This window comes from Papaver somniferum, chromosome 9, assembly GCF_003573695.1.
Source record: "Papaver somniferum cultivar HN1 chromosome 9, ASM357369v1, whole genome shotgun sequence".
Taxonomy (NCBI): Eukaryota; Viridiplantae; Streptophyta; class Magnoliopsida; order Ranunculales; family Papaveraceae; genus Papaver; species Papaver somniferum.
Genome location: NC_039366.1, coordinates 134,075,240 through 134,100,716, shown reverse-complemented (window position 1 = coordinate 134,100,716; position 25,477 = coordinate 134,075,240). Strand labels below are relative to the sequence as shown.

The 25,477-nt window shown below is 35.5% G+C and overlaps 1 protein-coding gene and 1 non-coding gene across 2 annotated transcripts; one reads left to right on the top strand and one right to left on the bottom strand.

The window, feature by feature from the left end:
* Positions 1-7,958: 7,958 nt before the first annotated feature.
* TRNAE-CUC lies at positions 7,959-8,031 on the bottom strand. The gene has a single exon. It is a non-coding gene; the product is annotated as a tRNA-Glu (tRNA).
* Positions 8,032-8,298: 267 nt separating this feature from the next.
* Positions 8,299-10,821, top strand: LOC113309317 (dnaJ protein homolog). Its single transcript, XM_026557742.1, has 7 exons — positions 8,299-8,476; positions 8,614-8,770; positions 9,131-9,299; positions 9,400-9,541; positions 9,652-9,928; positions 10,015-10,213; positions 10,310-10,821. Exons 2-7 carry the CDS (start codon positions 8,621-8,623, stop codon positions 10,630-10,632), a joined length of 1,260 nt encoding a protein of 419 aa, XP_026413527.1. The 5' UTR covers positions 8,299-8,476; positions 8,614-8,620; the 3' UTR covers positions 10,633-10,821.
* Positions 10,822-25,477: the final 14,656 nt, after the last annotated feature.

The following is a 25,477-nucleotide window of genomic DNA, read 5'->3' as shown; positions in this document are numbered from 1 at the left end:
TAATCATGATACAAACAAATAAGTAATTTAAATAATCAATGAAGTCTTAGAAGTGTTTAAGAGAGTTCTAGCAATGCTAAACATATTAAAATAATTAGTCTTTAAGAATCTGCTAAACATTATCAGGACAGTTGGTACAACGGTTTTCCAACCATAAGGCTTGTTCATGAGTCAGGATGGTACGGTTCGTGAACCAGGTTCGCCAACCTTACTAAACGCGGACTCAATTTACCATGGTTCGTGAACCGGGTTCTCCAACTGCTAGCCTATTTATCCGACTTATAAAATCAGTTCACCATGGTTCCCCAACCAGGATCGTGAACTGTTCTCAATTGAACTTGCGGTTTGCTATCTGGTTCGCCAACCTTCCTATATTATGTATCTCAGATATCTATGGTTTGAGAACTGGTTCACCAACCTACCCTGAGTAGAAATTTCAGTAAGTTCATATTTCTTTCCTAAGATGTTTGAAACATTCCCAAGTGATATAATTATTTGCATGGGTAATTTTCAATTGATCCACAAATTAATTCATAGAACTAATATTGTTAAGGACCTTTGAACATCTAATCGCTAAATCATATTTCGAGATTTTTCACAAGATAGGCTTGCCTCGAAACATCTTCTTTGTAAATCTACTATAAGTCATACGACATAGTCCCAATAGATAAAATGATGGTATAGTGAGTAAAATACAATGGTTCAGTCTTCACATACTTGATACAGAAGTTCTCCAAATGTCTTCATCGATCTTCAGTCTTCAAGGGAGATCTCTGATACTCAACTACAATTCTAACCTATCCGAAACTTGACTTAGTAGACTATAAATCAAGATATATTTTTGATCACCTAACACTGACAACAAACTTGAGATAACAAAACTTGTGGGTTCAACCGAGCAATGCTCTAACAAGAGAAAAACAAGAACAATATCATATACACGAACTATCAAAGTTAAGATAGTCAGACCTGGCTTCAAGATTCTATAATTGAAGTCTTTAAGTCGCAAACCTAATTATGGTTCTCAGAGGAATCCTAGGTTCATAGAGGACAAATCCAAAAAACAACTAGGACACAAAAGTGTTAGGGATTAATTTCCTAGTTGATTGAGTTTCTCTATTTATAGACTTTCAAGACTAAAGGTTTCTTTGACTTCAAGCTAAGATAACTTGGGATTCAAGCAAACACTTTCTCTGTTTAGATGAAATTCTTGTTGAAAGTTCATCGAAGCATTTGACAAATTTGTCTTTAAATTACATAGAAGAATATACACTATGGTCCAAAGTACCGGAACCGTGTATAATGCAAGTTCTTGGAAAATATGCCTTTTGAACTTGTAAAAAATATCGTGTTCATTTAAACATTTTATAATTGAATCATGATGTACATACATAAGGTCAAAGATTTCTTAGAGGTGTTCACAAGATTCGTAGCAATGTTAAACATATTTGTGAAAACATTCTATGAGCATCTGTTTAATTCTTACTGGGCAGGTATGTGAAACGGTTCGCGTACCTATGAGCCAGTTCGTGAATTCAGGGAGACATAATTCATGTACTAGATACGTGTACCATTAGGATATTCATAAAATCATATCATCATGGTTTACGTACTAGGTACGTGTACCGCTAGGCTATTCACGAGCTAAGATCACCATGGTTCGGGTACTACGTACGTGTACCACACCTGTTCATGAAATCATAACACTATGGTACAATCTTAGGTATATGTACCTACATATATTTCAGGACCTTAGATATCAACGGTATGCGAAATGGTATGCGTACTTTCTCTTGGTCCAAATTTCATTAGTTTTGAAAACTCTCTTTTGATATTCTGAACATTCTCGTTTGCCATAGATATAAAATATCATTGCTTGGGAAATTTCCAACAGATCCATATAACACAAACATAGTTTTTGAACAATAATTTATTTTGAGCTAAAATTTTCTAAGGACCTATGAACATCCATTGATTGAATTATATTTTTAAATGGTTAACAAGACAAGCTTGGCTCGAACTTTCTTAGTTGCAATATTAAATCTACTAAAAGTCATACGACATAGTTTCATATAGATATAATGCTAATTCATCTGAGTAAATAGAATATTTCAGTCTTCACATACCTCTTGTTGATAAAGTTCTCCAAATGTCTTCATTTGATCTTCAATCTTCAAGGGTTATTCAGTGATGTCTGATACTCAACTACCAACCTGTAATCCTAGTCCGAGTCTTGACTTTAGTAGGATGGAAATCAAGATATAGTTTTGTGCATCTAATATTGAGAACAACTTTGAGATAACAAAAAATGCGAGTTCGAACGAACAGTATTCTAACAAGCTCTTCCGACAAAAGTTAAAGTTTGCTAAAGTTCTTCACAAAAGGGATGAAAAAATTATTTTGATGTTATAATACAAATAATCTGACACGATATTCTAACATAAGGAAAAATAATGTCAGTATGGGAGCCTTCGCTTTAAAGCCCACTTCACCCTTTCAGTGGTTTATCAATGATGGTTATAGTCGGCGCATTACATATGACCTCTCATGATTCATGAATGCAGAAGAAGGGAGGACCTGTAACATTTGGAGACCGAAGTTGTTGTTTTATTAAGGGCTTTTAATAAAGTGACCATGTTTTTGTTATATATTTAAGAAATTGGCTGTTATTTCAAATCTTTTTATAAAATGGCCGACATTGACATTTTCCATCCGTTTTTTTTAAAAACGGGTAACTGAAGTTAACTGTGTATGTGGCAGTTATCTCATGTAGTAAATGTCATTTTATCCCTTAAATGAGTCATCAGGTAGAGTTAGTGTAATGGAAAATGAGTCAATTCGGTGACTCAGTGCTCATCTTCTCCGTCTCTTCATGAAACTGAGTACTATTTGATGTTCATTGATCAATCATAAAAAATTACCATAAATCAAAACATGGGAATTTGAAAAATTCTATCGTTACGCACCAAGCTCGTCATCTTCCTAGTAGAGTTTCAGGAATTAGAAACCCTAGCATTTTTTTAATCCCCAAAAGAATACTCGATTCATTAATTCACAACATTAAACCCAAACTGAAATCACCCGAACATGACCCAATTAAAATCAAATCACAGATTAAATCCAAAGATGTAAAACATAGAAAAAAAGAAAATCAAAATCAACTGTTCATCATCTTCTTCTTTATTGTAACATGTTCTTCCCCAAAATAGTAACAACAAAAATAAATAAATTGAAATCAGTCATGGGTACTGTATGAAAATCAACAAAAAAATAGTAGCAAGAAAAAATTACCTTGCTAATCCTAGGAAAAACGAACCTAAGCATGTAAAGCCTATCATTATTAAGCTTCCCCTCTGCCGTCTTTTAGCCATTGAATTATTAGCCAGAAGTTTCTTCTCGTAATCTTGTCATTATTTTCCTTCATCGATTCATCAGTGTCACAATTCAAACTAGACCCATCAATACTAGCTTGGTCAAATCCTCCTCTTCATTATTAAACATACTCCATTTGTCTTGGCTCATCTTTCCTTTGTTATTGTCAACTGAACTTAACAACTCTAGATCCATTGATCCACCTCCCTTATCTGAGTTCCGTCTAAGTGCAGCTCTCTTTTTTATAATTTAGTGATTCGCATAGGATATGATAGTAATTTGAGCATACTAATTTGACTAAATCAACACTTTTGACCATCTTAGTGGGTCCGGATGGAAACCCTAACAGAAAGGCCACTTTTTAAAAGATTTAAATTTTGTGGTCGGTTTATTAATTACATGGATGGAAGCTGGCCAGTTTGTTAATTTGCCCTTTTATTAACTAAAAGGGAACGATCAAACTTCCTAGAGCACCTAAAATTCATGATGTTGTTTACGTAAAAGGTATGTCTGTTAATCTTCTTTCTGTCAGTCAAATTTGTGATAAAGGTGATAAAGTTTTCTTCAATGCTAAAGGATGTGATACTGAGGATAAGTCAGGAAAAATATTTTTTTCATGGCATTCGTGGCAAAAATAATTGTTAGGGTTATTTGGTTTTTGGTACTCAAGTTTTATCCAATATTAGGGTTTGGTCTAACATTTGTCCAGCTTTGCGTTTGGTACCTAGAATTCACGTTGACCCGGGTTGACTTCGCCAAGTCATAACGTCCGTTTGCTAGAGTTCTTTTAAACGTAGTTATGTGTACCCACAACACACCCAATTTGTTTTATGACTAGTTTTTTTCACCTTAACCTAAATTCAGTTTTTCATTCTTTTCGCTTTTTCTTCTCTTTACCAGTCGTTATTTCAATTTTCTTTACCCTAAGAAGATAATGGATGAGATTGAGAAGAGTTTACTGCCATTGTTTGCTGGTGACGAGACAGTGGGTTTTAAGAGCTTGTTGAATCTAAGAAAGATACAGGTTTGAAGACGAAAAGAATCTGAAATCAAATGGGTGAATAGTGGTGAATCGAATGTTCCTTCTAATTTTATTTTTGAGATCGAAAATGGTGAAGTTCTGGATCAAGGAAGTCATAAAAACACGTAATCTTTATATAATTTGAACTGAATTGATTTTTTTTAATTAAGATGATATGAATGTTTCCCTAATTTATGTGGGAATAAAATATTATGGTATCTTTAACCAATTTTATGTATGAATAGTGGTGGTTTGAATGAGTACTTTCGATTTCAGTTAGAATATGTAAAGTTTGGGTTCGGGTTTGTTTTAATTTTGTTCAAAAATTTGGACCTAAAAACCAGTTGATATGTCGTTGCTAATTAAATAAAAACATGGTTGGGTCTAAATTGGGAAAACGGGATGGAAGAGTTTGGGGGTGATTATCATCGGAGATGGTGGTCTTTGAGTTCTAGGAATCAGATCAAATTCTAATGTTAAAGAGAATGATTTTGAGATCGACTTTTAATGTGGAGAAGATGATGGAATCACTAGTAATTGCTTATAATATCTAAGGTAAATTCGTAAAACAAGTAAGTCTGTTTGGTCTAACATAGTCAATGAAAGTCAACGTAAAGTCCAGGTACCAAACGCAAAGCTGGACAAATGTTAGACCAAACACTAAATTTGGACAAAACGTGAGTACCAAAAACCAAATAACCATAACTGTTATCTTCTTTATATTCAATTTAATCTTTATTGTGTAACTTGACTAAGGTGGAATCTGCACACCTTTGGCATGAATGATCTGGTCAATTTAATTATCTACTTGGCAAGATCATTAACAAATAACTTATCAGAGGTGTACCCAAAATCAATATCAAAGTGGATGGTGTTTGTGGTGCTTGTCAGAGAGGCAAACAAGCTAGAATTCGACCCCAAAACTAGTTCGGAATAAAGCAATACTTATCGCTCAAGGATATTTTCAGAATTAAAGGGATTTCCTTTGATGAGAACTTTGTTCATGTAGCACCCCTTGGTTCCATAAGTTTTCTATTAGCTCATGCTTGTTTTCTCAGGATTAAGCTATATCAAATAGACGTAAAATCTGTAGTCTTAAATGAATGTATTAAGAAAGAGGTCTATGTTGCCCAACCTAAAGGATTTTGAAAGTCCAAAAAATCCCGATCATTTCTTTAAGCTCAATAAGACACTATAGGGATTAAAAAAAGCTCCACGAGCATGGTATGAAAAACTAACAACTTCTCTCTTATAAAAGGTTCCTATATAGGCGGAGCTGATAAAACACTGGTTACCAAATGGATTGGCAAGGATGTCCTGATTGCTTAGATCTATGTTGATGGTATCCTCTATGGATCAACATCAAAAAAACTTACTGAAGAATTTCAAAATTCTCTTGGTAAGTGAGTTAATATTCTTCTTGGTTCTATAAATTCAACAACATAAGGATGGAATATACATCTCGCAAGTACAATATGGCAAAGACCTTGTTTAAAAGGTTTGGTCTTGGAAATTCCATATAATAACAAACTCTCATGCCTAATACTGGAAAACTACAAAGAGATGAAAAGGTGTCAGTGTGAATCCGAAACTCTATAGGTTTATGTTGGTACCCTGTTATATCTAACAACTATAAGACCTAATATCTCATACAATGTCGGTTGTTGTGCAATATTTCAAGTTGATCGAAAAGAGTCTCACCTTGCAGATGTAAAAAGGATCGCCTGATACATAAATTTTACTATGGGATATAGTATGTCTTACAACTTTGATATTAACAATAAACTTATTATTTATTCAGATGCAGATTGGGAAGGATGTGTAGAGGATATAAAAGTACATTAGGAGGATTTTTCCATGTGGGATTAAATCTTGTCGCTTGGCATAACAAGAAACATAACTCATAATCCTTATCAACTTGTGATGCTGAATACATTTTAGCAGGTTCGTGTTGTACTTAACTATTATGGATGAAACATATACTTACAGATTATGAAATTTACATTGGAACTATAAATTAATTTTTTTTTATAACTGAAGTGTGATTCGAGTTACTGAGTATCCAGTTGAGTACTCGAGAACAAAGCATATTGACATAAGATATCACTTCGTCATAGATTTCCTTGAGAATGATGCTGTCAAAATTGAACTTGTGCCTTCTGAACAACAATTAACTGATATTCTCACCAAGACTCCCGATGCTCGAATATTTCATGAACTTCCGCGATGTATTGGGGTTGTTCTGGTTCATCAATCTAAGCTGGTTATATTTCCCCTACACATATCTACATTTTTTGGGCAATAAAGCTTGAGTTTCAGTTAAGAGATTGTTGTTTTTCTTAACTTCCTTATTGTTTTGTTAAACATTGTGTGGTGGCTTCTTAGTGTTTGTATGATCCCCTATCCCAGACTCTTTTCTTAAGGGGTTATAATTTAACATCTTTAAATGTTGAGCCTTATTCCAAGAAGATGTATCCCATATTCAAAAGGTTATCTAACCAATTGAGCCCGTAGGTATGATTATCATCAAATTTTTCCTTATCGCACCATTACTTAAGTATTTTTTTTTTGACTTGGTGCTAACACAAAATAAGTAAGTCCAAAATATAAATATTTGATGTGGGTATCAACAACTCTTATGCTCTGACCATTGCCATACTTGAACAAATTTCTTTATATTGTTTGTTGCACTGTTTCAGAATGTGACCTTTCTTACCACAACAAAAGCAGGTTTTTTGAGGTTTAATAGGATCGGTTTTGACCTTCTTGAGTGCTGCAGAGACTGCTTTAGAGAATTTAGGATCATCCTTTTTACCAGAGGGTTGAGAACTCTGAAGATTCACGTCCTTTACTAGGATTGTAGAGGAATCCAAACAAGAATCTTTCACTTCTGCACATCGTGGTTTTAGTGCAGATATTTCTTTCTCCATCTCTTCAATCTTGAAAGTGTCTGAATGAGATCTTCTCTTAAATTAAGCTTTATTTTCAAGAGTTATTATTTTTTATTAATTTCTTGTAGTCTTTTGTTGAGTAAAACATTACTTCGTTCTCCTGTTGTCTTTCGTCTTCTTTCTCAACATTGTTTATAATAAGAGTTTAATCGACAAATTTTTTATTTATCGACGATGAATTGTCGCTGAAACGAAGAAGAGGAGAAGAAAAACTGACTGATTTTGATATTTTTTTTTGTTTTTAATTTTTCTTTTGGTTTTTAATTAGATTAAGTAGTTAATCAAAGGGAAATAAGATAATAAGAAAAATTTACTTGGGATATTTTTGAACTTTTACAAGGATTCGGTCCTCCCTATCCACATTTTATTCACTATAATCCGGTGCAACTCCAAAACCATTTGGTTTGCAGCCCCACTAATAGAGTTCACTTCAAATTTCTTTTCAACCGAAGAACTTCGTAAAACTTGCGTTTTATTGCAATCTCCTTTACTTAATAAAAATCCAGAAAAAACACCCCTTCAAACAATTTTAAGATATCGAATTATCATGGCAAAAGAAGAAGATAAATGTTTCCACAAACATGGTTAAGATATGGCAAAAGGCAAAGAAGTATTTCCGTTGCCGGGACTTGAACCCGGGTCTCTCGGGTGAGAGCCGAGTATCCTAACCACCTAGACTACAACGGATAAGCTGGCAGCTTGATGGTTTAAAAGGAAATCCCATTTTATTCCCAAACTATGTGTTCACAACAAGAAATTTCCAGAAGACTAATCAGAACCGTCGAGGAAAAGACCAAGAGTCAAGATTCTTTCCCTCACAGAATTAGGAAACATTCTAGAGTCTTCTTTTCCGTTGGGTTAAAACCAAACCCGTATATAGAAAGTAATCTCAGCCGTATACGTATAGCATCCACTGAATCCAAGTCCTCTATATAAGCCCTACTCCCTTCCCCACTTTGTATTTGTTTTCTACGTTCAAGGAAAGGAAAAAAATAACTATTAAATAGATTGAGAGAAACACCCTCCTTCGTGTGAAATTCTAGGGCTTCCTTTCTGAAGAAGAATTAGGGTTTCACTCACAATCATAAAATCGATCGATTATTCTGAACATTCAGCGTGTTTGAAATTCTTGGTATGTTTTAATTTTCTGAGGATCTGTTGATTTTGGGAAAAAATTTAAGATCTGTTGAAATTCGTAATTTTTTTTTCTTAAAATTTTTCATTTTTGTTGATGGGTTCTTCTTTTTGTTGTTGATGCTGGTTATTTAGATTAAAGATGTTTGGAAGAGCGCCCAAGAAAAGTGATAACACAAAGTACTATGAGGTACTTGGAGTACCAAAGACTGCTTCTCCTGAAGATTTGAAGAAGGCTTACAGAAAGGCTGCCATTAAGAATCATCCTGATAAGGGTGGAGATCCAGAAAAGGTATTGCGTTTTTTCTATTAGATTATTCCTGATCTAGTAGGGAATCAGTAACTTTGTTAATTACTGTAGAAATAATTAAGAATTTCTGTTGGTTTTCCACATCGAACGTATAGAGGTTGCAAAGGTCAGACCTTGTGTATGTTTTGTTTACTCAATTGTGTTGGTCGTGTCTATGCCCTTCATTTCAGACTATTATTTGGGCTGGGCAACTGAATTTTGAGATAGCTAGTAGATGCTTGAATGATTTAGGATGCCGGGTTTTCCCTGGTTGGTTTGTTGATTTGTGTATGTTTTAATTTGCTCTCTGGGGCAGTCATAAAGCAGTGTATATTGAGCATTGTAGTATTTCTCTCAATGCAGTTCAAGGAGTTGGCCCAGGCTTATGAGGTTTTGAGTGATCCAGAGAAACGTGAAATTTATGATCAGTATGGTGAGGATGCGCTCAAGGAAGGAATGGGAGGAGGTGGTGGTGGCCACGACCCCTTTGACATCTTCTCATCTTTCTTTGGAGGAGGAAGCCCATTTGGAGGTAGGTGGAGATATCATTTTCTAATGGGTTTAATGTTTTTATTAGATTTATTTATGAAAGTGGAAGGTATTCATGTTGTTTGGAATTTGTTTACTCTTAGGTGGTGGCAGCAGCAGAGGAAGGAGGCAGAGGAGGGGAGAAGATGTTATGCATTCTCTTAAGGTGTCTCTGGAGGATCTTTACAGTGGAACATCAAAGAAACTGTCCCTCTCTCGCAATGTCATCTGCTCCAAGTGCACTGGGTAAGGGTATCTTAAGTTTTGTTAGACTGGTGCTTTCCATTGCTAGTTTAAGGATATTTTGCTTGGCTTCTTTCTGCTGTAATCTTATTCTTTACTCTTGTGTATTCCAGAAAGGGTTCGAAATCTGGTGCTTCAATGAAATGTTCTGGTTGCCAAGGTTCTGGCATGAAAGTTTCTATCAGGCACCTAGGTCCCTCTATGATCCAGCAGATGCAACATCCTTGTAATGAGTGTAAGGGTACTGGAGAGACCATCAGCGATAAGGATCGCTGCCCTCAATGCAAAGGTGAGAAGGTTGCCCAGGAGAAGAAGGTGTTGGAAGTGCATGTTGAGAAGGGAATGCAGAATGGACAGAAGATTACCTTCCCTGGAGAGGCCGATGAAGCGGTACGTAGTAGACTGTTTATTGGGATGTGTTAGCTTTTGTGTTTGACTTCACAAATTTACTGATTATGTCTTCTTTCGTGTTGCAGCCAGAAACTGTCACTGGGGATATAGTTTTTGTCTTGGCTCAGAAAGATCATCCCAAGTTTAAGCGAAAGGGTGATGATTTGTTTGTGGAGCACACATTGTCCCTGACTGAAGCCCTCTGTGGATTTCAGTTTGCACTGACCCATCTTGATGGTAGGCAGCTCCTCATCAAGACCAACCCTGGGGAAGTAGTTAAGCCTGGTAAGCCAGTCTATGCCATGTAGTATTTTGATTAAGTTTAAGCTAGTTTATCATTTAGGAGGCGGATTTTCTTATACTTGTGCTGATGGTGTGCAGATTCATTCAAGGCAGTAAATGATGAAGGGATGCCCATGTATCAGAGACCATTCATGAGGGGTAAATTATATATCCACTTTACTGTTGATTTTCCAGACTCTTTGACAGCTGAGCAGTGCAAAGCCTTGGAAGGAGTGCTCCCTCCGAGAACATCATCGCAATTGACAGACATGGAAGTTGATGAGTGCGAGGAGACCACTCTTCATGATGTGAACATTGAGGAAGAAATGAGGAGGAAACAAGCTCAAGCTCAGGAGGCATATGATGAAGATGATGACATGCATGCTGGCGGTGCTCAAAGGGTTCAGTGTGCCCAGCAGTAAGCCCAGTGAAGAAGAAATAACAATTGAAAACAGCATTCTAGTAGTATTCAATGTAGTATGTTGGACACTAAGATTTGTAACTATGCAAACTTGTCTTGAGTTTTTTTTGGCACCCTTTTGTCTTCCGACAGTTTTTCCTTTACTTTTATAATATGAAATCGAGTTGTGGATGGGTTCTCTCTTAAATAATGTGGTCGCCCGTTTTCATAGGAGCAGTCAAGACTTGTCCAGCGTTGTTTGCATGGATTTGATTGTAAAGCCCGTATTATATTACAATGCAACGTAAGCTAACATACTATATTTAAATGAAACATTTGCTGTATGATAAACATGTGCCCTTTTTCTTTTTACAAGCCCCCAACCCGGTGCATACGCACCGGATGATAACATAAGTTGAAGGACAGTTTTTGTGCAGCGTCTGAAATTTAGTGTAGTGCACACGTGTCCACCAATGTATATCCTACCAATATCAAAGGCCAACCTTTTATGGGCCTGATTATGAATTTATGAGCGTGATGGTGTTCACAAGGCTATATGCACTGGGCATTTTAACGTTTACACATCATGCTTCCAGAAAAACAAAATCATTTGTACTAAATTATTCCAGTGGAATATTTTTTTTTCAATGATTCTGGTCAAACTCCATAGACGGTGAATTGAAGACAGTTCTCATATGGAAAATTCTTAGACGTAAAACACATATAAATCCATATAAAGTTACACGGTTATCTTATAATTTAGTTTTTACTCGCGAGTAAACAATTTTCATATATGAAATCTAACTATTTGTTATACATACTCTTTATATTTTTTTCCTGTTGCGATCTACAAATAAAGTATACCCACGGATGCGTATTTAAGTTTCTACAAAAGACTATGAAATCTAACTATTTGTTATACATACTTGCTCGATGTGTTTCAAACAAAGGGAGTATTTGTTTCTTACCTTTTCGAGAAGCAGGTACTGTCTGCAATTTTACCATCCTATATCCCTTGGCAGCATCACCATCCATGTTTCTCCTGAACACCAAACCAACTGGATTTCCGAAGGCATCAAAGGTGCTGGTACATCGGAGTATTAGGGGCCAACAATTCTATAGATTTTACGATAACAAAGAAACAACAGAGTTATTGAAGAAAAGTCCACAAATCCATTTGACTTGAGATTGGTGTGGATGTTAAAACTCTAATCCTCACACGGGGTTTTGCCTTCAATTGGTACTTTCAGCACAAAGTCGACTTATATATCTTCTCTTGAAGATAATCTCTTTTGCTACCGTAGGATTTACAATTAAATTAGTTTTTGTTGTTTATTGGCCCTTCCTTCCTTCATGTCTTGTGCTATTTGCATGACTTTTCCAGACCAACTATTCTATGTAACTTTTGACCATTCTTATTTTTTCTCCTCGATGTATTTCCGCTTTTCCTATAAAACAAAAACAAACAAAAGTATTTAGATTAGAAAAATGAGGTCTATTGAGGTCTTTGCCTAGTCCCCCATCCTTTTTCTTTTTAAAAACTCTTTGCGAGTTTTGCCGGAAAAAAAAATCGTGTAACACTATATTATACAAACGTTAATTTAGAAATCAATATTAATGGTAAATCGAATGATCTTCAAACCTGCCATGCCAAACTATTGTGTAAGTGGGTCAAATTCACTAACATCTTGATTAGACTGAACAATTTTAGGATCGATAACAAAAATCCTATTTTTAAGTATCTTTTTTGCGATCTTTTATGTCAAAAAAGATAACAATGCTGTTATTCTTTTCCTTCAAAAGAGCCACTTCTTTTTCAGAATCCTATTCTATATCGCAGGGCAATCGTTATGAGATTTTTCAGACGTATCAATTTATGGTGACCATTATCTTTCGAAAGAGATTTTTCAGAGAAGAGATTTTTATGAGAAGATGGTATCGAGGCTAATTGAAAGTTAGGGTAATATCCATTGTCTTGTATATTTATAGTATTCTAGATGCGTCTGTTGGACTTTGGGTTAGGTTAGGATTCTTGAGACGGTAACCTTTGGTAAAACATTTGAAAATATTAGTACCATAAGGGATGCGTCTGTTGGACTTTGGATTCTTGAGATGGTAACCTTTGGGAAACGATTGATTAATTCGGGATGAGTTGGCGATGATGACATGACTTCATCACAAATCAAAACAATTATAGTAACACCATGTGTCGCTTTTGGGGTCCCTAATTATAAAGAAAGATAACACAAAGCTGGGAATCATGTGCCCATTCTTGCAAGACTTCACTAGAAACCAAGTGATACGACTACAAATCATGAATATCTATGCATGGGAATCATCAAAGTCTCGTATGCCTAGCCTCTAGGAAGGATCTTTTAGGTTAGAGCAGTGTTTGATTTGTTCATTTTGATCCCACTATGGACTCAACAAACATGAAAAAGGATGAACAAACCAATTTGTTAGTTTGTTGAGTGGGATGGAAGAATAGACGCGTGCTCGATGGAAGGCCGGGCGATCGTGGCACAACAGCTGGCGATTGAGCAAGAAACGCGCGGGCCATCATCAATCGCTAGCGGATTTTCTTCCGCCGCCAGAGGCTATCCTCTGCTCGGCATATGCATCTTGAACTGAGGAACAGACGTCCTTAGACGGATTCCTCTGCTCGGCACAGAAGTAATATTCATCCATGGTAATTTTACCTTTACGAACTATTCCTCACACGCCCACTACAATTCCTGATTCCCAACAATTACTTTAATAATTTTTTATTCACTTCATCCTATTTTATCTCACCTAAATATTATATTTTATCTTTATCCTACAAAACTGTTTATATTAAAAACAAATATTAGTGGGGTCCTAGAAAACCAAATATGTTCGGTTTGCTCTAGTTTTCCATAGTGGAAAACATCCACGTGGCTCAACATTTTTTTTTTGTTCATTGCCATAGGAACTGCCCTTAGAGTCCAGAAAAGAAGGGATCCTCTGGTTAGTCCCCGACCTTTTGGAATGACTGTTGTTTCTTGGGAACAGATTTAGACTGCCATATAACATTCCATGGGTGATTGTTTAGATGAGTTCAAGAGGTAAATTATTTTTATTAACTTTTTAAAATTGCTATACATGTCATATGTGATGATGATAAAAAAATAAATAAAAAGACACTCTTCTTGTAATAGTTTTGTACACTTGTTCTTTAGTAAAAATTCTTTGGCTTCAAACAAAAAAAATAAAAAGGGAAATACATTTAAGGAGGAAGCAATTATAAAAGGAACCAATTAAATTAGGTAACATCACAATAACTTTTTTCTCTTTGATCCTTGTGCTTTTTTCGCTTCCGCAACCTAAACAGAGAAAAGACAACACTCTTCTTGTAATACTTTTGTACACTTGTTCTTTAGTAAAAATTCTTTGGCTTCAAACAAAAAGATAAAAAAGAAAATACACTTAAGGAGGAAGCAATCACAAGAGGAACCAATTAAATTAGGGAACATCACAATAAGTTTTTTTCGCTTAGATCCTTGTGTTTTATTCGCTTCCGCAACCCTACACAAAAAGAACAAAATAATCAGAAAGTGATTTAAGTTTCATTTCAATGGGAGATTATGTTACTAAAGAAGAGCTCACAAAATCGATAGAACCAACTAATAAGGAACGCGAAATTGAAGATTTGTTATTTGGTTTTATGAAGTTGATGTTTTTTTTTTAGTTTATGGAAGTACCAGATGATTCCAAGGTTAAGCTTTATAGATTACAAACTCAAAGGAGGTGTTGTTGCTTGGTGGGAAAAACTATGTGAGGATCGTGTCAAGTATGATAAACCACCACTTGGGAAAGGATGAGGAGGCTCTTAAGGCATAAATTTCTACCAAGAGATTACAAACAACAATTATTTATGAAATTACAAGCTTGCCAACAAGGCGCAAGATTGGTACGAGATTATGTATATGAGTTCTACAGTTTGGTTGCGCGTAATCAACTTAATGAAACTGAAGAATACCTCGTGGCTGGATTTATTGAAGGATTGAACAGATTGATTCAGGAAGGAATGCCTCAATACGTTTTCACTATGGTAGAAGCCATATAGCAAGCAATCAAGGTAGAGCGTCGTATTTTTCGTTCTCAAAAGGGTCAATCTAGACAGAGTAATCGCTTTCAAGGTAATTACAGAACCTCTACTTTATTCAACAATTATTACAATGAAAGTCCTTATTCTCAAGATGACGTTTCATATCATTCTTCTCGAAAACTACATCAAACACCCAATTTTTCTAATACTTAGTCACCTATGCCAAAGAATAACTCTCCAATTTCTAGTCCTGTTGAAACTTAATCCGTACAACAGCCACAAACTTTTACTTCTTGTCCAAGCAACAACTCTAATTCTCGTTTTGCCAATAAAGGCCAAACAACTTTCCCACCTCAATCCAAACCTCAGAACCTGATAGGTACATTATTTTCACTAGTTAGGTACTCAAATACTTTGCTTTCTTGATAGTTTTTATATCATTATGCTTTGATTTTGTTTGTTTTTGAGTTGTTAGGTGTTTGAGGCTATCTTAACCAAAAGGAAATGGAACTTGATCAAATCCGGGATTTCTTCGCATCATCTTGAAGAGAACGAAATAATGAAGGCAATGGCGAAAGAATGGAGTCATTCCAACGTCGTATGAAGAAATGACAGGCAATTGAAGCAAGACAAAGTTGTTGAATTTATGAAAGCACATAAATGTTAAAGACATCTGAGATCTTACTCAGGGCTGCCACAATTCAAAAAAATTCCAAAAACATCAGGATTTTCTCCTTGGGGGCGTGCATTATCACCTTCTTCCCTGAATCGGCGATAACTCTGTGGTTATTATGGGTGCTTTCTGTATGGACCTGAGAACAGAGTAGGTAGCTCAGTTGTCGGAGCTTGGCATGATGAATGAGATAGAGTTTGGTTTGCAGCTCGAGAGAAGACATGGTTTATATGGAGTGATGATGTGGTTACCATGAGCTATAAACAGAGAGATGATGGTGCTGTGGTGACGAGCTGGAGATGGCAACCAGAATAGTTGGTCGTTGTGCAAAGTAATGGAGAAAACTCAAGATCGAGATGAACAATGGAGCAGTGATTGTTGTTGGAAGTTGTTGACAGTGTTTATTAAGATAATCTCGGTGTTGATGCATGGAAGTTGGCTTATGTGGATGATAACTCGAGTATAGAAATTTCAGAGAGACTCAGATGGAAAAGAGACTGAGTAAATAACAACGGTGATGATCTTGATGGTTCTCGAGAGAATATAGTTGGGAAGTTAGTGAGATGATGCTGGTGATGGACCGGTGAATGAGTTGGCTGACGAAGACATTGTACGACGGTTCAAGGTGATGGATGCCATTATCGGAGATAGGAAGGTGGAGGATACAATGAAGATGGTTTTGCTGCCATTGGCAGTTACAGAGCTGAGTCTAGTCTGTTGTTGGTGATGGGAGATGATGACGATGCTGTGGATGATGGAAGCAATTCCGAGAGACAGGGATGTTAGAGCACTGCTTGGTCGAACTCGCATGCGTTGCTATCTCAAGCATGTTTGTCAATGTTAGTGATCAAAACTATAAGTCTTGATTTCTATTATACTATTAGCTAAGTCTCTGAATTGGATAAAAAGTGTAGTTGAGCTCAAGACTCCATGGCGATCATCATAGAAAGACGAAGAACTACTCAAGGAACTGGTGGAACTTCATCGACTAAAAGGTATGTGGAGACTTGAACTTATCTATCACTCAAAAGTCTATCTACTCTATCTCCTATCTTGAGACAAAAGTCGTTTTGCTATATAGACTTTGATTATACGCATTTGCTATTTCGAGTCGAGTTTATCTCGCCTATCTATTTCTCGAAATATGTGTTGGTAAGCTTTCGCTTTGGCCAGGTTCATCTTTACTAGTGATGAAAGTCATGATAAGTTTCAATCACTTGAAAATGGCTTTGACGAAAAATGGTTTGTGAACAACAACTATATAACGTCCTCTAAGAATGTTTCAATGATTGAAATGAGAGTTTAGATTTTATAACCATTGTTGGATATAAGCATTGTGTGATAACTCATACATGTATAAGTCCTTATTCCTTGAACCAAAGTATGCATACTTTGCTGCCCAGGAAAACCGGAACTAGAGTCCGCGTACAAGTCCGTGTTTTGTCGGAGGTTCTCATCCCGAGAATTTCTGCTGGTGTTTGTGAATTGAAAACAAACTTATTCCGGGTACCATTCCGCGAACTTAAGTTGGTTATTTTCTAAAAACGATTATTCGTGAACTCAAACTTATATAAACTACGGAATGCAAGTTTGCAAACCGTGGCTATAAAGTTCATGAATCGATTCGAGTGAATCAAATCGTTTTTGTTTCAATTGTGTCTATTATAAATATCTAAGCAATTGAAAAACTCTCTAACTAGTTCATTTGAGTCATTTGAACTAGTTGTGGTAAAGAAGAATATGGTTGATATGAAAGTGCTCATATGGCTAACTATTTGGTTAACTACTGTTGAACCAACTAGATGTACATGTTTGGGTACAGTTACACAAACCTATATAAACATGCATTTCATCTGTGTGTAACAAGCTAAGTTTCTATCAACGGTTGAAAGATATTAACTTGAATTTAATCAGGTTTTCATCTAACGGTGGATATTGAATGCTTTGTTACTAAGGTAACATTGATTGCAAACCCTGATTTGAAAGACTATATAAGGAAAAACTCTAGCAATTAGGAAACCTAATCCCCACACCTCATGTATGATACTAGTTGTATTAGCTAGAGTCGATTCTCCTTTAACCTTAGGTTTCTACGAAGACCCTGTAGGTTAACGACTTGAAGACTTTATTGGGATTGTGAAGCCAGACCGATATTACTTTTCTTATAGTTGTGTGATATGATCTTGCTATTTCTATTGTACTAAGTACAATCGTAAGGATTGACTTGAGATTGATTTCTCCGATAGGCAAGATATAAAAGAAGTCACAAACATTTTTGTCTCATCGTTTGTGATTCCGCAATATCTTCTTTCGCTAGTCGATTAAGATTATTGTGAGGTGATTGATAATTCTAGGCCGTTCTTTGGGAATATAAGTCCGGTTTATCAATTGGTTCCTGTTCACCTTGATTTATCAAAAGACGGAACAAAAAACTCGTAGGTATTTCTGTGGGAGACAGATTTATCTATTACCGTAGACTTTTCTATGTGATACAGAATTTTTTATTAAAGTATTCGACTTTGGGTCGTAGCAACTCTTAGTTGTGGGTGAGATCAGCTAAGGGAATCAAGTGCGTAGTATCCTACTGGGATCAGAGACGTAAGAAGCGCAATTGTACCTTGGATCAGCGTGAGATTGATTGGGGTTCAACTACAATCCAGACCGAAGTTAGTTTGTAGTAGGCTAGTGTCTGTAGCGGTTTAATACAGTGTGTGTTCAATCTGGACTAGGTCCCGGGGTTTTTCTGCATTTGCGGTTTCCTTGTTAACAAAACTTTCGGTGTCTGTGTTATTTCTTTTCCGCATTATATTTTGTTATATAATTGAAATATCACAGGTTGTGCATTAAATCGATCAATTGGGAAATCCAACCTTTGGTTGATTGATTGAAATTGATGGATCCTTGAACATTGGTCTTTGGTACCGTTCAAGTGATTTCTCTTGTATTCAATTATTCTATTTGCTTGAGTAAAGTATTGAATCGAGAAAGAGAGATATAACTCTTTGATATACTTTTATTAATATTGAGTATGACTGTCTAGTTGATTCTCTTAATAGTATATTGGAGTTAGTCCGTACATATTTCTAATCGAAATATTGGATGTGGTTGTTAGACCCCCGCTTTTTCAAGGGAGAAGAAGTTCGAGTGATAAAACAGGGAACTAGAAGAGATATTCTCTCGTATACAGTCAGGGAGGAATCGAGTTGAAACCCAGATATTATAGGAGCTGATATTGGAAGGCATATATGGTGGGATACTCCACCGTAGGAGATTACAGGTGAGGTTATGGTGATATTATCTTGGGGATTTTGATAAAATACACCCCGTGGGATTAGTAGTTACAAAAATACACCCGATTTTTTCATAATTACTAAAATACACCGAATTTCACTTTTCCATCCCATTTTTTTAATAAAACGGTTAACCATCGTTAAGTATATAGTTGTCACAAAATTGGGTCGAGTTGGACTATTTGACTAGGCTGCACAATGTCTAAAAAACCCTGACCGCTTCAATGCATCTCCATGATATTAGTATCTGTATGTTAAGCGGGGAAAGAGGCATAAGTTTACCGGTAACATTCAATCAAATCGTAAGGTTCTTCTTAATATATATGATTCCGTGGATGATATTTGTCGGGGAAAACACAATGAAAGTGTTATGTGGATATGGAGGAGACGACTGTGCATATATTTATGGATATAAAAGATAGAAATTGAATAGAAGCATGGGATGACTTTTACTAATCAACATCAAATGGATGAATTTTTATCTCTAAATGAATGCTAATTCGAGATATCAGCCGATAAAAAAAAGGTGAATTTCGTTTCAATTTCTTAAATTTTTTGTCTTAATCACCAACCTGCACCACCAACAATTTTAGGCACCACTCAAACAATATGCAACATAGAGATCTCTTTGAGCAATTCCATCAAATAGTTTATGAGCAAAAACACCATCAGAAATAAGAACATAATAAAATCACCATTTGAATCATCAATCACCACTATTTCAATTTGTCAACCAAGTATCATCAAATCCCAATTTATAACTAATAGGAATAGTAAGTCAAGTCTTTATTTGTTGACCTTAGTCCTGTCAATAATCATTGACTTTGTCTGTAAACAGATAATATTAAATATGTCTGAATATTCCTTGTCTTGTTTTATCATCTTGAATAATAATATCATCTTCTTCTTCGTTCTACAAACTTTGATTTCTTGATTATCATGAGAGCTCTATAATTCTCATTGTATCAGATTAGTAACGATCCTGTCTTTCAAAGCTTTAATAATCTTTTTCAATAATTTTTCAAGCTTCATTCATACGAAACAATTTGGGTTTCTCAATTTAAACAAATTATCAATAAATAAAATTTAGGGTTCATCTGTGTTTTTTGTTTATGGTAACAACTCGATCTGGAAGATTAGTCAGCAATACTACAAGTACTATAATCAACAATAACAACAACAATAATACTGGTATTTCAGATCCAATTCAAGATATGTCTGCTTCCGTTGGTACTAGTAATTCAAGTTCTCTTCCTTTCAATAATATCACAAATTTTATCTCCATGAAATTAGATGATTCCAATTATTTGTTATGGCGTGATCAATTTGAGGGTCTTTTAGTTTCTACTGATCTTTATGGTTATGTGAATGGTGATATAGCCGAACCTCCACATAAGATTACCGTGGATGGTGTTGAAACTATTGACCCAGATGGGTATCTTGGAGAAAATTAGATCGATTTGTATCTACCTGTTCTTGGTCTTGTAACAGCTAAAAAAATTTGGGATTTCTTCATACTAGTTTTAGAACAAAATTTCTTGCTAGGAAAAATATGCTTAGGACTCAATTACATGGAATTAATAAGGCTAATCAATCTATTGTGGTTTATCTTCAAAAGATTAAGTCTATTGCTGATTCTCTGGCAACAATTGGGGAAAGAGTTAGTGATGCATATTTAATGATGTTTATCATGAATGGGTTGAGTAGTGATTATGATGTTTTAATGAAATCTTCACAAAATATAGATCAACCTTATACTTTTGGAGAATTGAAGGAAAAATTGCTTTCTCATGAACAGTTTTTACTTGAGAGGTAACATCAGCATCATAGTATTTATGATGAGCAAAGTTCTACTGCATTATATGCAAGAAATGGTTCTACTGGTTATAATGCAAATAAAAGGAATGGTGGTGCAAATAGGCCTGGCAATGGTGGTGGTTATAAGAATAGTCAATATCAGCATGGTTCTAGCTCCAATTCTTCAAATGGGGCTACTTCAAATGGTGATAGAAGACCATATGTGGATTATTCAAAAATGTTTTGTCAAATTTGTAAGAAGAATGGTCATACTGCACAAGGTGCTTTTTTAGATATCATCCACCTCCAACTGGAAACTCAACTAGTGGAAATAATTTTGGATATAGAGCTCAAGCAAATTTTGCTACTTCTGATAATCAAGCTCAATATTCAAATGATGCTGCTTTTTCTTCTGGTCCATCTCAACATGCTTATACCAGTCTAAATGCTACTACTGAAATAATTAATGATGATCCATCATCTTCAAATACAATATGTATTTCTAATAGTGGTGCTTCAACTCGCATGACAGGAGATAGAACATTGTTGCAGAATGCTTCTACCTACAAGGGCAAGGACAATGTTATGATAGGCAATGGTAAGATTCTACCTATTTCAGTTACTGGTAATGCTACTATTCATACACCAAAGATTAGTTTCAAGTTAGATAATGTGCTACATGTGCCATCCATGAAACATAACTTGCTCTCAGTTGCTAAGTTTACTAGGGATAATGTTTGCTATATAACATTTTATCCTCTAGGTTATGAAATAAGAGATTTACATAGTCATGCTCTTTTAGCTCATGGACAGATGGTCAATAATATTTATCTTGTTACTTCAATTATGCTACAATATGCTTTTTCTTCTCTTGTTGCTCCTTCTAAAGTGTGACACGATAGATTAGGTCACCCTTCATCCAAGATAATTCAACAGCTTCATACTCATAAAATACTATTGTTAAGTCTTCAGATTCTTCATCTATCTGTAATTCTTGTCAATTAGCAAAAAGTAAGATACTTTCTTTTGCATTATCAACTTCTCATGCTTCTTCACTTCTTGAACTCATTCATTGTGATGAATGGGGTCCTTCTCCCGTTGACTCATTAACAAGACATAGATATTACATTCTCTTTATTGATGATTTTAGTAGATTCAACTGGATTTATCCAATGCAACTTAAAAGTGAAGCTTTACGATGTTTTCAACACTTTAAGAATCTTACTTAAAATTTCTTCCATACAAAAATTATAGCTTTTCAAACTGATGGTGCAAGTGAGTTGGTCAAAGGTTGTTTTAAGGGTTTGCTAGATAATGCTGGTATTCAATTAAGAATTTCATGTCCAAAAACTCCAGAATAAAATGGTCTAGCTGAAAGAAAGCATAGACACATTACTGAAATGAGCAATACATTGCTTTTTAATGCTTCTTGTCCTAAACAATACTTGTATAATGTTTTTTTTTGGTAGCTACTTATATCTTATAAACAGAACTCCCACTCCTATAATTCAAAATAAATCTCCTTTTCAAGTTTTATACAATACTATTCCATATTATTCTATGTTAAGAGTTTTTGGATGTGTGTGCTATCCCTTCTTAGGTCATTCAAGAGTTGATAAATTGTCACCTAAATATGCTAAATATATTTTTATAGGGTATAATATCTTACATAAAGGTTACAAATGTTACAATCCTATTTCTAAAAGAACTTATATATCCATACATGTTGTTTTCTCTGAAAATGAGTTCTATTTTTCTCCTGAAAATTCTGGTTCTACTCCTTTGATTAATACATTAAAGTCTTCTTCTCCTTCTTTGTCATGTGACTTTCCTGTTATAGCATCCACTTCATCAGTTCCATTTCCTGCCTCCAAAATTGTTACTAGATCTCATAAGGGCATTTTAAAACCAAAAACTTTTCCTGATCATATCTCCTATGCATCTGTCAAATATCCTTTGTCTTCGGCTTTTGTTTCCTTACTTAATACTCTAACTGAACCAAAGAACTTTAAGGAAGCAATTCAAATTCCAGTATGGCAAGTTTCTATGAAAGAAGAGAATGTTGCTTTGAAGAGTAATGACACTTGGGATTTGGTGGATCCTGAGTCTCATATGAATATACTTGGTTGTAAATGGGTTTATAGGGTTAAACTTAAATCTGATGGTATTGTTGATAGATGTAAATCTAGATTAGTAGCTCAGGGTTATAACCAACAGGATGGAGTTAATTATGGTGAAATTTTTAGTCCAATGGTTAAATCAACAACAATTAGAGTGGCGTTATGTATTGCTATTACAAGAGGATGGTCAATAACGCAATTGGATGTATCAAATGCATTCTTGCATGGGGACTTGACTGAGAATGTTTATATGAAACAACCTCCAGGGTTTGTAAGTAAAGAATTTCCAAATTAAGTATGTCATTTGAAAAAGAGTCTCTATGGTTTAAAGCAGGCACCAAGAGTATGGTTTCAAAAATTTAGTTCTGCATTGCTTTCTTATGGATTTGTAAGAACAGTTTCAGATTTTTCTTTATTTGTCTATGTTGCTGGTTCACAAATGATGGTATTACTTCTATATGTTGATGATATTCTGCTAACTTGTACTTCATGTTAGAGCACTGCACGGTCAAACTCGCATGCGTTGCTATCTCAAGCATGTTTATCAATGTTAGTGATCAAAACTATAAGTCTTGATTTCTAGTCTCTTATAGCTAAGTCTCGGACTAGGATAGTAAGTGTAGTTGAGCTCAAGGACTTCATGGAGATTCATCATACAAGTAGAAAATCTACTCAAGGAACCGGTGGAACTTCTCGACAAAAAGGTATGTGGAGACTTGAACTTATTTATCACTCAAAAGTCTATCTATTCTATCTCCTACTCTTTGAGACAAAAGTCGTATGATATATATATAGACTAGATCATACGCATTTGGTATTTCGATCCGAGTATATCTCGCCTATCTATATCTCGAAATATGTGTTGGTAAACTTTTCGCTTCGACCAAGTTTATCTTTACCCAGTGATGAAAGTCATGAATGTTTCAATCACTTTGAAAATTTCTTTGACGAGAAATAGTGTAACAACTATATAACGTCCTCTAAGAATGTTTCAATGATTGGAATGAGAGTTTAGATTACATAACCAATGGATTCCTTGAACCGAAGTTTTCGAACTTTGTTGATCAAGAGAACCGGAAGAATAGCAAGTGCCAAGTCCGCGAACTGCTGAAGTTCTCAAACCCGAGAATTTCTGCTGGAGTTGACAAACTACTTGGGTGAGCCCAGTCCGCGGACCCTGTCCGCGAACCAGCGTAGTTCTCGAACCCGAGAATTTCTGCTGGAGTTTGTAAACTCTATCCGGTGTCTTAAGTCCGTGAACCTAGTCTGCGAACTTGAGAAGGTTAATTATCTAAAGATGATTTCTGAACTTAATCTTAAGAGACTAAGGAATGCATTTGCAAACCGTGGCTATTAAAGTTCATGAACCGATTCGAGTGAATCAAATCATCTTTGCTTCAATTGTGTCTTGTGTAGTTACATAAGATTTCCTTGCAATTGAACAACTCTCGTAACTAGTTCATTTGAGTCAATTGAACTAGTTATGGTGAAGAAGAACATGGTTGGTATGAAACGCTCATATGGTTAACCTCTTTAGGTAGACTATTGTTGAACCAACAATGTACACGTTTGGGTGCGGTTAACAAACCTAGAAGCGTACAATCATTTGTGTATGACAAGCTAAGTTTTCGATCTAACGGTTGAGAAATATTAACTTGAATCTAAATCAAGTTTTCATCTAACGGTGAATATTGATTGCTTTGTAACTAAGGCAAAACCCTGATTTGAAAGGTTATATAAAGGATACATCTAGTATTGTGCAAAACTAATCCCCACACCTTACGTGTGATACTAGTTTGCGTGCTAGAGTCGTTTATCCTTTAACCTTAGGTTTTCTTCTTCTAAAACCAGGTTAACGACTTAAAGACTTCATTGGGATTGTGAAGCCAGATCGGTACTACTTTTATCATAGTTGTGTGATCTGATCTTGCATCTTATATCGTAATAGTACAATCATATTGATTGGCTAGAGATCGTGAGAGTTCTCCGATAGGCAAGATATAAAAAGTAATCACAAACACCTTCGTCTCATTGTTTGTGATTCCGCAACATCTTTTTTCGCTACCACACGATTAAGATTGTTGTGAGGTGATTGATTAATCTAGGCTGTTCTTCGGGAATATAAGACCGGATTATCAATTGGTTCTTATTCACCTTGATTATTATCAAAAGACGGAACAAAAACTTTTAGCGTTTTTCTGTGGGAGACAGATTGATCCTTTGATAGACTTGTCTGTGTGAAACAAATTTGTTTATTGTTAAAGCCTGCGATTTTGGGTCGTAGCAACTCTTAGTTGTGGCAGAGATCAGCTAAGAGAATCAAGTGCGCAGTATCCTGCTGGGATCAGAGGCATAGGGAGAACAACTGTACCTTGGATCAGTGGGAGACTGATTGGGGTTCAACTATAGTCCAGTCCGAAGTTAGCTTGGAGTAGGCTAGTTTCTGTAGCGGCTTAATACAGTGTGTATTCAATTTGGACTAGGTCCTGTGGTTTTTCTTCATTTGCGGTTTCCTCGTTAACAAAATTTCTAGTGTCTGTGTTATTTTTATTTTCGCATTACATTTGTTTATATAATTGAAATAATACAGGTTGTGCGTTTGAATCAATCAATTGGAAATCCGACCTTTGGTTGTTGATTGATATTGATTGATCCTTGGACAATGGTCTTTGGTACCGTCCAAGTTATTCCTTGTGTTTGATTAGGACTCGTTGATTTCTATTAGCTTGAGTAAATCCAAACAAGAGAGAGATATTCACTCGTTGATATACTTTTGTCTAGATTGAGTCTGACTGTCTAGTTGATTCTCTAGTAAGTGTTTCGGAGTTAGTCCATACAAATTGCTAATCGAAATATTGGGTGGTGTTGTTAGACCCCCGCTTTTTCAATTGGTATCAGAGCAAGCAAACATGTTCAAG